The sequence below is a fragment of the Salvelinus namaycush genome, chromosome 3, assembly GCF_016432855.1.
Source record: "Salvelinus namaycush isolate Seneca chromosome 3, SaNama_1.0, whole genome shotgun sequence".
NCBI classification, from domain to species: domain Eukaryota; kingdom Metazoa; phylum Chordata; class Actinopteri; order Salmoniformes; family Salmonidae; genus Salvelinus; species Salvelinus namaycush.
The window spans coordinates 16,456,340-16,473,005 of NC_052309.1; the positions used below are offsets into that span (position 1 = coordinate 16,456,340).

Consider the following 16,666-nt stretch of genomic DNA (forward strand, 5'->3'; position numbering starts at 1 on the left):
TTTAAAGAGTTATCATCTCCCGAATTAAACTCTATAAGATATATATCCATTTCATCAATAAACCGTCATCTTATTAATCATTACCTCTTATATCATAATTCTGAACGTCGTCTACTCCTTGCATCTGCAAAAACCTTACTCATGATTCAGGACTACACCAATTGGTTTAATTATTTATTTACTAGCTAACTAAAATGAGAAAACAGGATAACATACACACTTAATACATGAGAAGAAAGTCCCTAGCGGACTGACAATATGACGGATTATTACACAGAGATGGAGAGGGGGAAAAAGTGAGAGATAGAGAAAAGGGACACTTATCGTGGATACATTTTAGGACTATTCCTCACATTAATCATATGCTTTGCACACGAACCGCCGCCTGTTTGGAATAAGAAATCATGAATGTATTTACATTGAGTGACCTTGTTCGCCGTCTATATCTGTCAGAACCAGGCCTTCTTAGGAAGGAGATGGTTTGGCCTTTCAGCAGCACGCTTGTAAGGGTCAGGACCCGTCTCTTCTGCTGTTGTTCTTCTACGGCTCTTCTACAGCTGTGTCAACGATTCCCATGGGTGATGATAGTCGGAGAATACAGTGATTTGAGAATCGTAGTAGGATGGGAGGGTTTGCAGTGTAGTATGAAGGTCCCTCTTCGATTCGCTTTCCTCGAAATCTGACTTAGGACAGCTAATCAGCCGTACCAGTGATTGTCTGGGAAGTGAGCTTCTAGCCTACACCTCATGTTGATTATTCAGTATTCAGACCACTTTACACGCACAGCAGCAACCTGCCAATGTTCTGGTCTGATAAGTTCATTCTTAGCCAGTTCTTTTAAGCACTCTGGTTCGAAAAGGACTCTGACATGCTCTTCTGACTTCACTCAGGGCGTGGCTACTTAATGTGCAAAGGATATGATTAGAAGTTATCTTATGACTACTAAAATGACATTCATATCTTAACATAAATACTTTCATCATTTTAATATCGTATTGGATGGAAACTTTACAGATAAAGGGGGTATCCTTTCCAAGTTACAGTATTTAAACAATATGACATTTGTTGTCTACATCTCCCCACCGTCCATTCCCAACATTCTTTATGTAAGAATTATTGTTCCATTATCCACGTTTGACTGTGGATAGGGTTTCAGTGTGAAATGTGTGAACGGTCGACCATCCAGCAGCTCCCCCTCTCACCTCTGTGGGAGAGAGAGGCCTGGTAACTGTCCGGACATTGAAAATACTTATTTTCCGGACATTTAAATCAGGTGCATTATAGGTGATGAATGAAAGGTAAAAAATACCTATTTTCCGGACATAAAACATTTGTATCTTCTGGAAGTTGAAAACATGTAATTTACAGACATTGAAAATACATATTTTTCGGGCAAATATGGGCAAATTTCCACTGCTATACATTCTCAATTAAGTAAGCATTATATCACCATCATATTTTGTTCACACCTCTTAATAGGAAAGATGAGCCAACTTAAGATCGCAACAAAATATTTATTATTGCTCCCATCTAGCACGTGAGCTTTAAAACTGCCAGCGCTGATTTTCAAAATAGTCCAACTGTCACGCCTGCTCCCACTCCCCCTCCCTAACTGGCTCGAGAGGTTAACCGGTCGGCTCGGCAGGCACCCATCCCAAGTCAAGCCTCAGCCGGATCGCCAGGCCTAAGCCGGATCGTCAGGCTGCCACACCTCAACCGGATCGTCATGCTCCCACGCCTCAGCCGGTTTGCCGGGCTCCTACGCCCCAACCGGCTGGTCCAGCGCCCAGGCCTCACCGGCCCGTCGGGCTCGCCCGGGTGGGGGGTACTGTCACGCCTGCTCCCGTTCCCCCTCCCCAGCATTGCGCACTCCTGCCACCATCATTATGCACACTGCCTTCCCTCGTCATGCAAATTATTGGACTCACCTGGACTCAATCACCTGTTTATTACCTCCCCTATATTTGTCAGTTCCCCAGCTCTGTTCCCCGCTGCTGCATTAATGTTCGTATGTCGTTGTGTTACCCGTGTGCTGACGCTGTTCCTGTCCTGTTACATGTCCGTTCCACATGAAATGTTCAACTCCCCATACCTGCTTCTCTACTCTAGCGTCGGTCCTTACACCAACGTACAGAATAAACCAACAGACCATTTCAACACCAATAACATTTTGAGTAATGGTTACAGATTTTTTTATTTTCATGCTATGACTGTGCCATGTTGTTGATTACCTTAGTTGAAAAAAAAGAATGCTGGGTTCTACTCTAATTAGCTTCAGTAGAGTACAGTACAGTAAAGTAGAGTTCAATTTTGTAGATTAGAGTACAATAGAGTCAAGTACAGTACAGTATAATTCAGTACAGTACAATACAGTAGAGTTTAATTCAGTAGAGTAAAGTAGGGTACAATACAGTACACTATACTTTTCTTTACTGTACTCTAGTGTGCACTACTGTATTGTTCTGTACTATACTCTACTTTTCTTTACTGTACTGTGTACTGTACTCTGCTGTGCTCTACTGTATTGTGCTGTCCAAACTTGTGAAACATAGCCTATGGCCTATAGACGTCTATGTTTAGTCTAAATCAAGGCTGGTCGGGACCGTCGCCTGACTTCAAATTGTTAGTGGGAGCGTTGAACCATAGAGACGAGGAAATAGGCCAACAGAAGAAAGTGACAATCACTTCTCAGAGTGTCAACACTGTCTATGTCATGACAATCACTTCTCAGAGTGTCAACACTGTCTATGTCATGTTCTGAGAGGGGACACATCTCATCTGACATCTCAATGTTTTCACAACAGAGATGTGTATGTGAAAGGGAGGTCAGATTTTTCAGGAACAGGTAGAGAGTGGTAACTCAGAACAGAGGATTTAAACATCTGCAGATAGTCCTATCAGGTAAAGCATATCACTTTATTTGTTTCAATTAAGTTTATGTGATTTGTCTCTGATAAAAGGATTTCTGATTGAAAATGCAAAAAAAGGAAATGTCTAAAACATTACAGCCATTTTGCTTATCACAAAGTTGTTACAGAGGGTAAATATGATTTATAACATGAAATGAGCATTGATTGATTACAGTGTCTTGCAGGCATGGTATTCGCTAGAAAATCAAGTCACACACACACACCACCATGAATCATACACAAATAATGTGTGCTAAACATAGGCCTACAGTATAATGACAAGAAAAAACAAATAAACAATACAAAGCAAAAACAAAGCCACCTCAATGACTCCCTTCCGAGGCATCTCAAGATAAGCTGTAGACCACACTATCTACCTAGAGAGTTTTCATCTGTATTTTTCGTAGCTGTCTACATACCACCAGATACCGAGGCTGGCACTAAAACCGCCCTCAATGAGCTCTATTCCGCCATAAGTGTCACGCCCTGACCATAGTTTGCGTTGTATGTTTCTATGTTTTGTTTGGTCAGGGTGTGATATGAGTGGGAATTCTATGTTGTATGTCTAGTTTGTCTGTTTCTATGTGTTTGGCCTGATATGGTTCTCAATCAGAGGCAGGTGTTAGTCGTTGTCTCTGATTGGGAGCCATATTTAGGTAGCCTGTTTTGTCTTTGTGGGTTGTGGGTGATTGTTCTTGTTTCCTGTGTCTTTGTGTATGTCACCAGACAGGACTGTTTCTTTTCGTGTTATTCTCGTTTATCGTTATTTTGTTGTTTTGTTCGAGTATTCGGTTTTCATTAAAAGGAATATGAATACTCACCACGCTGCAGTTTGGTCCTCCTCTCTTTCGCCCGACGAAGAACGTTACAATAAGCAAACAGGAAAACGCTCATCCGGAGGCGGCGCTCCTAGTGGCCGGGGACTTTAATGCAGGGAAACTTAAATCAGTTTTACCTAATTTCTATCAGCATGTTAAATGTTCAACCAGAGGGGAAAAAATTCTAGACCACCTTTACTCCACACACAGAGACGCGTTCAAAGCCCTCCATGTCACACCCTGGCCTTTGTTATATTGATTTTCTTGATTAGTTTAGTTAGGTCAGGGTGTGACATGGGGGATGTTTGTGTGTTTTGTCTAGTTTAGGGTGTGTGTATTGTTTAGGGGGTTTTGTAGTATGTATGGGGTTGTGTTCAGTGTAGGTGTTTAGGAAAGTCTATGGTTGCCTGATTTGGTTCTCAATCAGAGACAGCTGTTTATTGTTGTCTCTGATTGGGAGCCATATTTAAGGCAGCCATAGGCTTTAGGTGTTTGTGGGTAATTATCTATGTTTAACGTTTGTAGCTTATGTATGCACTAACGTTTGTAGCTTCACGGTCGTTTGTTGTTTTGTTTTGTAAAAGTGTTCGTTTTCGTGTTTCGTCATCTCTATTAAAAGAAGATGTACTCATATCCCGCTGCGCCTTGGTCCGCTTATTATGACGATCGTGACACTCCATTTGGCAAATCTGACCATAACTCTATCCTCCTGATTCCTGCTCTACAAGCAAAAATTTAAGCAGGAAGCACCAGTGATTCGGTCTATTAAAAAGTGGTCAGATGAAGCAGATGCTAAACTACAGGACTTTTTTGCTAGCACAGACTGGAATATGTTCTGGGATTCTTCTGATGGCATTGAGGAGTACACCACATCAGTCACTGGCTATATCAATAAGTGCATCGAGGACGTCCTCCCCACAGTGACTGTTCGTACATACCCCAACCAGAAGCCATGGATAACAGGAAACATTCGCAATGAGCTAAAGGGTAGAGCTGCCACTTTCAAGAAGCGAGACTCTAAGCCGGAAGCTTATAAGAAATCCCGCTATGCCCTCCAAAGAATCATCAAACAGGCAAAGCGTCCATATAGGACTAAGATCGAATCGTACTACACCGGCTCCGATGTGGCAGGGCTTGCAAACTATTACAGACAACAAAGAGAAGCACAGCCGAGAGCTGCCCAGTGACACGAGCCTACCAGCCGAGCTAAATAACTTCTATGTTCGCTTCCAGGCAAGTAAAACTGACACATGCATGAGAGCACCAGCTGTTCCGGACGACTGTGTGATCACACTCTCTGCAGCCGATGTGGGTAAGACCTTTAAACAGGTCAACATTCACAAGGCCGCTGGGCCAGACGGATTACCAGGACATGTACTCTGAGCATGTGCTGACCAACTGGCAAGTGTCTTCACTGACATTTTCAACCTCTCCCTGACTGAGTCTGTAATACCAACATGTTTCAAGAAGACCACCATAGTCCCTGTGCCCAAGAACACTAAGGTAACCTGCCTAAATGACTACCGATCCGTAGCACTCACGTCTGTAGCCATGAAATGCTTTGAAAGGCTGGTCATGGCTCACATCAACACCATTATCACAGAAACCCTAGACCCACTCCAATTTGCATACCGCACCAACAGATACACAGATGATGCAATCTCTATTGCACTCCACACTGCCCACCTGGACAAAAGGAAGACTTATGTGAGACTGCTATTCATTAAGTACAGCTCAGAGTTCAACACAATAGTGCCCTCAAAGCTCATCACTAAGCTAAGGACCCTGGGACTAAACACCTCCCTCTGTAACTGGATCCTGGACTTCCTGACGGGCCGCCCCCAGGTGGTAAGGGTAGGTAACAACACATCCGCCACGCTGATTCTCAATACGGGGGCCCCTCAGGAGGCTTGCTCAGTCCCCTCCTGTACTCCCTGTTCACTCATGACTGCACGGCCAGGCACGACTCCAACACCATCATTAAGTTTGCCGATGACACAACAGTGGTAGGCCTGATCACCGACAAGCAGGAGGATAGAATTATGGTCAGATTTGCCAAATGGAGGGCGAGGGAGAGCGTTGCATGCGTCTCTGTGTGTGGAGTAAAGGTGGTGCAGTTTTTTTCCCCCCTCTGGTTGCACATTTAACATGCTGATAGAAATGTTAAAGTTTCCCTGCATTAAAGTTCCCGGCTACTAGGAGCGCCATCTCTGGGTAAGCGTTTTCTTGTTTGCTTATGGCGGAATACAGCTCATCAATGCTGTCTTAGTGCCAGCCTCAGTCTGTGTTGGTATGTAAACAGCTATGAAAAATACAGATGAAAACTCTCAAGGTAGATAGTGTAGTCTACAGCTTACCATGAGACAGTCTACCTCAGGCGAGCAATAGCTCGAGACTTCCTTAGATATTGTGCACCAGCTGTTATTTACAAAAATATGTAGTCCGCCACCCCTTGTCTTACCAGACGCCGCTGTTCTATCCTGCCTGTATAGCGTATAACCAGCCAGCTGTATGTTGATAGTGTCTTCGTTCAGCCACGACTCCGTGAAGCATAAGATATTACAGTTTTGAATGACCCGTTGGTAGTTTAATGTTCCGTGTAGGTCATCAATTTTATTCTCCAAAGATTGCACGTTTGCTAGCAGAATGGAAGGAAGTGGGGGTTTATTCGATCGCCTGCGAATTCTCAGAAGGCAGCCCGCCTTCTGGCCTCTTTTTCTCTGCCTCCTTTTCACACAAATCACAGGGATCTGGGCCTGTTCCCGAGAAAGCAGTATATCATTTGCGTCAGGCTCGTCAGCCTAGTTAAAGGAAAAAAAGGATTCTGCCAGTCCGTGGTGAGTAATCTCAGTCCTGATGTCCAGAAGTTACTTTCGGTCATAAGAGACGGTAGCGGAAACATTATGTACAAAATAAGTAAAAGAACAAGTTACAAACAATGCAAATAAACAAACAAAAAAACACAATCAGTTGGGGACACGTAGAACGTCAGCCTTCTTCTCCGGCGCCATTTAACACGACTCCAACACCATCATTAAGTTTACTGATGACACAACAGTGGTAGGCCTGATCACCGACAACGATGAGACAGCCTATAGGGAGGAGATCAGAGACGTGGTCGTGTGGTGCCAGAACAACAACCTCTCCCTCAACGTGATCAAGACAAAGGAGATGATTGTGGACTACAGGAAAAGGAGGACCGAGCACGCCCCCATTCTCATTGACGGGGCTGTAGTGGAGCAGGTTGAGAGCTTCAAGTTCCTTGGCGTCCAAATCCCCAACAAACTAACATGGTCCAAGCACACCAAGACAGTCGTGAAGAGGGCATGACAAAACCTATTCCCCCTCAGGAGACTGAAAAGTTTTGGAATGGGTCCTCAGATCCTCAAAAGGTTTTTACAGCTGCACCATTGAGAGCATCCTGACGGGTTGCATCACTGCCTGGTATGGCAACTGCTCGGCCTCCAACTGCAAGGCACTACAGAGGGTAGTGCATATGGTCCAGTACATCACTGGAGCCAAGCTTCCTGACATCCAGGTCTCTATACCAGGCAGTGTCAGAGGAAGGCCCTAAAAATTGTCAAAGACTCCAGCCACCCCAGTCATAGACTGTTCACTCTGATACCGCACGGCAAGCGGTACCGGAGCGCCAAGTCTAGGTCCAAGAGGCTTCTAAACAGCTTCTACCCCCAAGCCATAAGACTCCTGAACAGCTAATCATATGGCTACCCAGACTATTTGCATTGCCCCCCCCCCCCCCCCCCAGTCCTACGCTGCTGCTACTCTCTGTTATTATCTATGCCAAAAGTAAACTGCCTGTTTCTCAGGCCCAGAAGCCAGGATATGCATATAATTGGTACCATTGGATAGAACACACTTTGAAGTTTGTAGAAATGTTAAAATAATGTATGAGACTATAACACAATTGATATAGTAGGAGAAAATCCAAAGACAAACTAACCGGAATTTATTAAACCTTTGTTCAAGGTTTCAGGCTTGTTTCTTCCCAAACAAGGAAGAATTTTGAGTTTTAGAACTGGGAGTCAGAGTTGGAAATTAGTCTGTGCACCTGCTAATTTTGCTTTCCTATTGAACATACTTCTTTCCGTATTAAATATTATAGTTTAATTACATTTTAGGGTACCTGAGGATTGGATAGAAACGTATTTTGACTTGTTTTAACAAAGTTTAGCAGTAGCTTTTTGGATTCCTTTCTCTGCATGTTGAACGAGTGAATTACTCAAATCGATGGCACCAACTAAACTGACTTTTTGGGATATAAAGAAGGATTTTATCTAACAAAAAGACCATACATGTTGTAGTTGGGATCCCTTGGATTGCAAATCAGAGGAAGATTTTCAAAAAGTAAGTGAATATTTAATCACTATTTATGATTTTATGAAGCCTGTGCCGGTGGAAAAATATGTTGATGTGGGGCGTCGTCCTCAAACAATCGCATGGCATGCTTTCGCTGTAAAGCCTATTGTAATTCGGACAATGCAGTTAGATGAACAAGAATTTAAGCTTTTAACTTGTATTTACCTAAATGTTTAATATCCATAATTTTTATGATTATTTATTTGAATTGCGCGCCCTCCATGTACATAATTACCTCAATTACCTCGACACCGGTACCCCCGTAAATAGCCCCGCTATTGTTATTTACTGCTGCTCTTTAATTATTTGTTATTCTTATCTCTTACTTTTTATTTAGGTATTTTCTTAAAACTGCATTGTTGGTTAAGGGCTTGTAAGTAAGCATTTCACTGTAAGGTGAATTTGACCTGTTGTATTTGGCACATGTGACATTTTATTATTATTTTATTTGATTACCTAAACTACTCTACCTTCCATTCATGTGTACAGTAAACAGGAATATTTGTAGACTCTACAGGTGGCAAAACACTACTTACTGGGTTGTTCCACAAAAAGAGTGCATTTGGACAGTGTAATTATGTCAAAATTACACCTAATTCACAGAATTTTTATATTGTGTCATAAAGAGTGTTCCACTTCATAAAAAACATGTTCCCTTCTCAAGAGTTAAAAAAAGAAAGAAGCCAATTCAAGTGCTTGGAAAAGAGCCAATTAAAGTAACAGGGATGACTCTACCAGGGTTGACAATGTCATTTTTAATCTGCCATAACTCCTCTCATGACTAGAAAACAGGAACTATAGACAAGACAGGAGCAAGGGGAAAACCGCTGGTAGGTTTGAAGAACAACACGAACTGGCAACAGACAAACAGAGAACACAGGTATAAATGCACAGGTGATAATGGGGAAGATGGGCGACACCTGGAGGAGGGTGGAGACAAGCACAATGACAGGTGAAACAGATCAGGGCGTGACAGATGGTGAAAACCTGGGGAAATGTGGGGGTTATTTGTGTTAAAATCTTTCTAGAAGTCAGAAAAACATGAGGAACATTTTGGCACTTTAAGTCTTTATTCATATGAAAAATCAGATTTAGAATTTTTTTATGTGGTTTATATTAAAAGGCACTTCATTTAATACAACATGCTTTTAAATGCAATATTTGTTCACAATTTCTACTTACAATATCAAAAGGATGCAAAAAGGCACTTTATTCATGGAGTGACCCATCTTTGCAATAGGTTAAGAATTATATGAATCTGGGTTAAATGTGACGTACAGAACTGGGAGTCCCATAAGTGTGCAAAGTGAAGATGAAATCCTTTACCTTTACAAACTTTCATATGGAGAGGTTTCTCAATTGAGGATTGGATCCAGGGCTTTTGCAAGGTTTGCTTCTAATGTATCTACAGGTCCTTCAGAAAGTATTCAAACCCCTTGACTTAGTCCACATTTTGTTGTGTTACAACCTGATTTCAAAATGTATTAAATAAAATTCTCAACCATCTACACACAATACCCTATAATGACAAAACAAATTTAAAAAAAATGAAATATTTGCACATTTATTGAAAATGAAATACAGAAATATCAAATTTACATAAGTATTCACACTCCTGAGTCAACACACTCCTGAGTCCACACATAACACGGCCAACCGAATCGTTTCTAATCATCTCTCCTCCTTCCAGGCTTTTTCATCGTTTAAATTATATGGTGATCGCATCTAAACTTTCATTGTATTACCACGACTACTGGCAAAACAGTTCGTCTTTCTATCACCCACGTGGGTATAACCAATGAGGAGATGGCATGTGGGTACCTGCTTCTATAAACCAATGAGGAGATGGGAGAGGCAGGACTTGCAGCGCGATCTGCGTCAGAAATAGGAACGACATCTATTTTAGCCCTTGGTGTCACAGATGCTCGTTGGCGCGCGCAAGCAGTGTGGGTGCAATAATTGAATAACATGGATTTCTAAATTTATTTTGCGACGCTCGCGCACGCGACGTGTCCGGTCTGGTCAGCATGTAACTCACAGTGCCGACCCGTCATTCAGGTAAAATAAAAAGCATTACAAAAATTTGTATATATAAAAAAAAAGGTTTGGCATTGCCTGTTTTGCATGTTGTTTTGGCATTAATACATGTCACTTATCAGTTTGCAAACTATGTAAAAAAAAATATATAAATATAACTGAGTTAATAAAGTAATAAAGCTGCATACAAATATGGTCTCTTTTTTGCTTTCTTGAGTAAGGCATCTCTGAAATGCAGGTGTTTCAGCCTAGCTCAGTGCTTTCTGTGGTGGTGGGGCAAGCCAGCAGAAAATAGGAGCATTGCGCCTGATTGGCTCAGTGTTCTGTCACTCATGGGGACACTACATCACAGGCCAAGTCTAAAGTCCTTAGTAAGGGTAGACATCGAACATTTCAGCCCTGCCATAGAGTTACATTATAAGTGCCCTTCCAAGAAGGCTCAAGGTCATTGGGCACAGATAAAATTACGTCAAATCACGTTATATGTACAGTAGCTTTGATTGGACTGATCATGTCAACATCTTACTTTCAAAATCTTAGCTAACAGTCATCATTATGAATGAATCAAGTCGACAATCTAATGGCAAATCCTTTTCAATCCTTGTCATATGAAGAGAAATAATGAAGTGAAATTATAGATAAAACGTATCGGTGCTCATCGGCCATTGGACATACCCATTCCACAACAAGTTGGATATTGCTAATTCAACAATGAGTGGTTTGGAAGGAATCATTGGCTAACTGCAAGCATTGCAAAGCAATCACTAACCTGCTATTCAGTGGAGTGGCTGTGTGTTCTTTTTTCCGAGTTCCCACCATAAATCCAGAGAATGCCAGACTTCGACGACAAATTTGCTCAAAATGGACCACCGTGCCACCTTCCTGTTTAAGTGAGCAAGGTGAGTCCAAAAATGTCTTGTATGCTTCTGTATAAATCATGTAATATGCCAGGTAGATATGTGTAACAGTATAACTTTAGACCGTCCCCTCGCCCCGACACGGGCGCGAACCAGGGACCTTCTGCACACATCAACAACGGTCGCCCACGAAGCATCGTTACCCATCGCTCCACAAAAGCCGCGGCCCTTGCAGAGCAAGGGGAACTACTACTTCTAGGTTTCAGAGCAAGTGACGTAACTGATTGAAACGCTATATGCGCGTACCCGCTAACTAGCTAGCCATTTCACATCCGTCACACTCACCCCCCTTTCAACCTCCTCCTTTTCCGCAGCAACCAGTGATCCGGGTCAACAGCATCAATGTAACAGTATAACTTTAGTCCGTCCCCTCGCCCATACCCGGGCTCGAACCAGGGACCCTCTGCACACATCAACAACAGTCACCCACGAAGCGTCGTTACCCATCGCTCCACAAAGGCCGCGGCTCTTGCAGTGCAAGGGGAACCACTACTTCTAGGTTTCAGAGCAAGTGACGTAACTGATTGAAACGCTATAAGCGCGTACCCGCTAACTAGCTAGCCATTTCACATCCGTTACATATGTATACTCTAGCTAAGAAAGTAATACTAAGTGTATGTTGTGTAGTAAGCTGTTAGTAGCCAATGTGCCTCACCCTAATAATTTGGTCTGTTTTCACCAACACAGTATTGTAAAAACATTGTTTGTGGCCGTTGTGTGATTGTTAGCAGACTTCTTTTGGTACAGTTCTGACAGTGCTACTAATAGTAGTGGTGGCACTTGGCTTGCACGTGCAAATTCAGCACATACAACATTCTATAATAGAATTGTGTTATTTGACATATACAAAGACCCAAGCGGCATTCAATATGCTTCACCCTAATAATTTGGCCTATATTCACCTCTTAATTTTGCCTACTGTTCTAATTTGGTGGTGCCTATAACCTGTTTTAGAGAAATGTAATCACTGAATATTGTAAGAGCTTTCATTGTCTGTTTATATGCCCCATTTATTTATCCTACGGTTCTGACTGTAAGAACGGCCCATGTTCTGAATTCTGTCGCTGTACATTTCAAAAGTGCTGAACAAATAGTTATTGACTACGTCCGTCGTCGCTCGCTCATTAATGTCTTAATCGAAATTACAGATTGCCTTTTATCCACTTGTCGTCCCCTTATACCATAGTTTGTACATCTCAATTGTCAGTAGAAACCACATTTATTTAAGCAAGTCAGCCACATCAGCTAAGTTTTTTTTAAAGGCAGTAAATGAGGCTGAATGAACTGTTTCGCTGCCAGACAAGGCTCTGCTGATAGCCAGGTGTAGCAGAGGTAAGGTGTTGGGACTGCTTTTGGGACAGCTTTATGTAGGGCCTAACTGTTTGTGGGCACCGTTTGTCACCGTTATAGTGCAATTAATGTATTGTGTTGTGTTGTGGCTTTGCTGGCAGGCATCCCACTTTTTTTGTGTTGGCGACCAAGATTTACATGCTAAAATCGCCACTGAACTCACAGCAAAAAAAAATTAGGAAAGCAATCCAATGTTATTTGTTGCCTAGACTTTACTGCAAATGACACTCAAGTCCAGAGAAAAAAACAATACACTAATATTGTAGTTAGCCATGACAGCCTTCATAATAGAACGCTTGTGACCACACACATCTAAATATTGCACTTGGGAAAAAAAGATCTTAAAGTAGAAATAGAATGAAACAAACAGGCATTCTATTTTTCTATACTATTGTGGCCACTGTAGCAGACATCGATCAAGTGCACAAGGCTATGTGTGCAAAAATAACGTTCACTGAGCAAAAACTAAAAGACCCCCCCCCCCCCCCCCCCTCACACACAACTGTATATCAAGTTCAACACAACAAAAGCAATAGCTTTGAGCTACACTGCACGTTATTACATTGTACACTTTCTGCCTGTGGACATCTGTTCTACAATGTGCCAGCAGCAGAGCATGAAACCCTTTGTTGGCATAATTGATCTCTTTCAGGCAGAGTAAACCTGGCATACCCCTTTTTATCTACAGCATTGAAAAAGTGAGAAAGAGGGAAAGGTGTTCCTTACACCTCTATAGTGGCATCCAGTTTAAACCAGGCCCAGCTCAAGCTCCAATTCATCCCCGAATCCACTTGTTCAACAAGCAACGCCTCATTTTCACATAATTCTCTCATTCTGAAAATTAACCACATAACGTTAATGTACAGGGAAAACATTAGTTCATAGATAGCTAGCGAACTAACTAACGGAGAATTCGATCCAGCTAGCAAGAGGTACTTAACAATGCTAACAATTATTGTTCCACCACACTTGCTCCCTCACCTCAAACTTTCCAAATGCCAGTTGTTTTTCGGTTACAGCTCATGAAGTACGCTTCATTCATCACCTTCTCACCCCCGTAGTCAGGCTTCTCACCTACCACGTCGTTTTCGTTCAGTGGACGCGCTGCTGTAGCTTTCTAGTGCGCGCGCTGATGCTGTCACTAGCAAGTTGGTTGTCTCTTCTCTTTAGTTGCGTGCTGCGTTCTGTTGTTATGTGAACGATTGTTGAGCCTTGGATACAGCCAATATTGCGCCAAACGTGCATCACCCCCCAAAAAACTTTTCTCATCGGATCTACATGAATCACGCAGGTTACCTATTTTGGATTCAAAACGGTGAATTTCGCCGAAAGGTGACTAGTTTGCATCCCTGCTAAAACGTCTACATTGTTGTGAATGCAACCATGCTCATGGATAATCTTGAATGAATTGTAAATAATGATGAGTGAGAAAGTTACAGACGAACAAATATCAAATCCCCATGACATGCTAACCTCTCACCATTACAATAACAACAGGAGAGGTTAGCATTTTTGGGGGTATGATATTGTAATTAAACAGGCAGGGAGTAGGTCTCGAACTTATAAACCCAGGGTCGTTACAATATTTATGAGTCTGTAACTTTCTCACGCATTATTCACGATTCATTCAGTACTTCGTAATCATGGTAGCAGCCACATTAATGTAGAAGCCAAAACAACAAAAAATGTGTCACCGTCCCAATACTTTTGGAGATCACTATATGTATATATATATATATATATATATATATATATATATATATCAAGGGCATTTTTCCAAGTCCTCAGATTGTTCCTGCTGTGAAAGGAAAAGGTCAAAAGCTAAAACATGTTTGATGTGTAAACATGGGGGCAGTGTCTTGTTGTTTGGAAAAAGGATGACACATTCCCTCTCTTGGGGCTTATCAGACTATCTCTTCTTTCGCTAGATGGTTTTCTATTTCCCTGCATTGTTTTACCACATTGTTTTACCAATCTTGTGTTTTACCACAAGATTCACTGCTATTCAAATTATATTTTGTTCGTACAATGTCTGTGATGGCCATGAAATACCTGTGAAGAGTACCTGTTCCAATCATTATAGTAAGTACGGACTTCTTTATTATCTAGCTACAGTATGGCAAAAAACATTATTCATGATGACTGTCTTCTACACAGATTGGCCATTTTATTTGGTTTTTCCCATGACATTACTCAGGGTTAATAGATACATTTAATCCTATTCAGAGAGATTTCCATAAGGGTGACCGGAACAGGCTGTGCGTTTCCATAAATATTGTGACGGGAGCATGTGTAGGGAAAAGTGCTCATGGGACTAATTTCACACAATATGTGCCTATTAATTAGGCAAATGAGTAGAGCCCAAACCACTTGATGACAAAGAACAGTTCACTTTGACATCTGCCTTTCATTCCAGGTTGGCTTGACGTTGCAGGAATGCTTGGTTTTGGTGTGAGGAAAAGACGGTGCAAGTCAATAGCAAGAAGACTGGCTGTAGGAGTTCTATTGACCAGTTTCATGGTGGTATTGCACTGCTTATCTACCCCAGCAGTCCAACAAGTCAATCAACAAAAGTAAGTGTATGCTGGACTTTTGTTGTGAAATACAGTCTATCTATTATTTGCTATACGATGTGATTTACTTTTAAATCAATTCATTTGACATAAATAGGTAACATAAAATGTAAAATAAATGTCAGTTTACTCTTTTTTCACTTTTTCTCTACAGGGTTACAGTGGCTCTGTCATGTTCTCACCACTTGTCTCAAATATGGGTCCACAATTTGACCAACTACTCTCAAAGCAGAACAAGTCTGTCAGGGGAGTGTGTGCCCAAGGTGGACATCATGTTCATGAAGACCCACAAGACTGCCAGCAGCACATTACTCAACATCATCTTCCGCTTCGGTGAGAAGCACGGTTTAAAGTTTGCCTTTCCTAAAGGTCGCAATGACTTCTTCTACCCATCCCCTTTCCTTTGCTCCCAGGTCAAAGACTACCAGCCTGGGGTATGTTTCAACATCTTATGTAACCACATGCGCTTTAATGGGCATGAGGTGGCAAAGCTCCTCCCAGCAGACGCTCCCTATTTCACCATCCTACGAGACCCGGCGGAGTTGTTTGAGTCATCCTTCCATTATTACAGCCGAGCGATTCCCCTCACCTGGGGGATCCACGGAGATAGCAAACTGGCTGAGTTTCTGCGTGAACCCATGAACTACTACACCCCAGGGAGCTACAACTCATTCTACCTCAAGAACCTGCTCTTCTTTGACTTTGGATTTGATAACAACTTAGAGCCGGACCACCCTCTGGTGGAGAGGGGTATTCAGACCTTGTCCCAACGCTTCCAGCTGGTCCTGATGGCGGAGCATTTTGAGGAGTCTCTCATCCTGCTGAAAGATACACTCTGCTGGACGATGGAAGATATGCTGTTCTTCAAGCTCAATGCCCGCAAGCACTCATCTGTGTCACGACTGACCCCTGAGCTAAAGGCCAAGGCCCGGGAGTGGAACGGGGCCGACTGGAGGCTCTACCAGCACTTTAATGCCACATTCTGGGCCAAGGTGGAGGCATACGGGTGGACACGGATGGAGCAGGAAGTGAAGGAGCTGAGGAGGAGGAATGCAGAAATGGCTGCCATGTGCATTGAGGGTGGGGGAGCAGTGGAGGCTGGGCTGATTCGGGACACAGATCTGCTTCCCTGGCAGCCAGTTGGAGAGAACTTCATCCTGGGTTACAATTTAAGGAAAAACATTGACCCCAAATACAGGGAACTCTGTCGGAAAATGCTCACACCTGAAATACAGTACCTATCAGAGCTAGGGGTCAACTTGTGGCTCACAAGATTATGGGGTTGGTTAAAGGATACTATATTCTAGCTACAAACTAATTTATGGGAACAATTTGGATTAATCCTTAAGAATATAAGTTAGGGTTGGGGGGGTGGGGGGGGTGCTACTAGTATAATATATGGAATCGTTTTTTTATGATCATACCAAGGATCATTTAGCTATTTGATTTTAAATTGTAGAAGCCCTTTGGCCTTATTGCTATTAGCCCATAGCAACACATTGAATGACAGATTCATACATGGAAAAACAGATAGTTAAAAATAAATCATAAGGAAGTTTGTTTTAAAGTGTTTGTCCTATGTCTGTCCTATATCATCAGTGGAGGCTGCTGATACCAAACACATGTGAGACTCACATGTTTGGTACTAAACACATCAAACACGTGGTTTCCCTGTTCCATTGACC

General features: G+C 42.3%; 1 protein-coding gene across 1 annotated transcript; it reads left to right on the top strand.

The window, feature by feature from the left end:
- Nucleotides 1-1,726: 1,726 nt before the first annotated feature.
- Nucleotides 1,727-16,288, top strand: LOC120042998 (galactosylceramide sulfotransferase-like). The gene is made up of 2 exons (XM_038987727.1): nt 1,727-1,818; nt 15,136-16,288. Exons 1-2 carry the CDS (start codon nt 1,727-1,729, stop codon nt 16,286-16,288), a joined length of 1,245 nt encoding a protein of 414 aa, XP_038843655.1.
- Nucleotides 16,289-16,666: the final 378 nt, after the last annotated feature.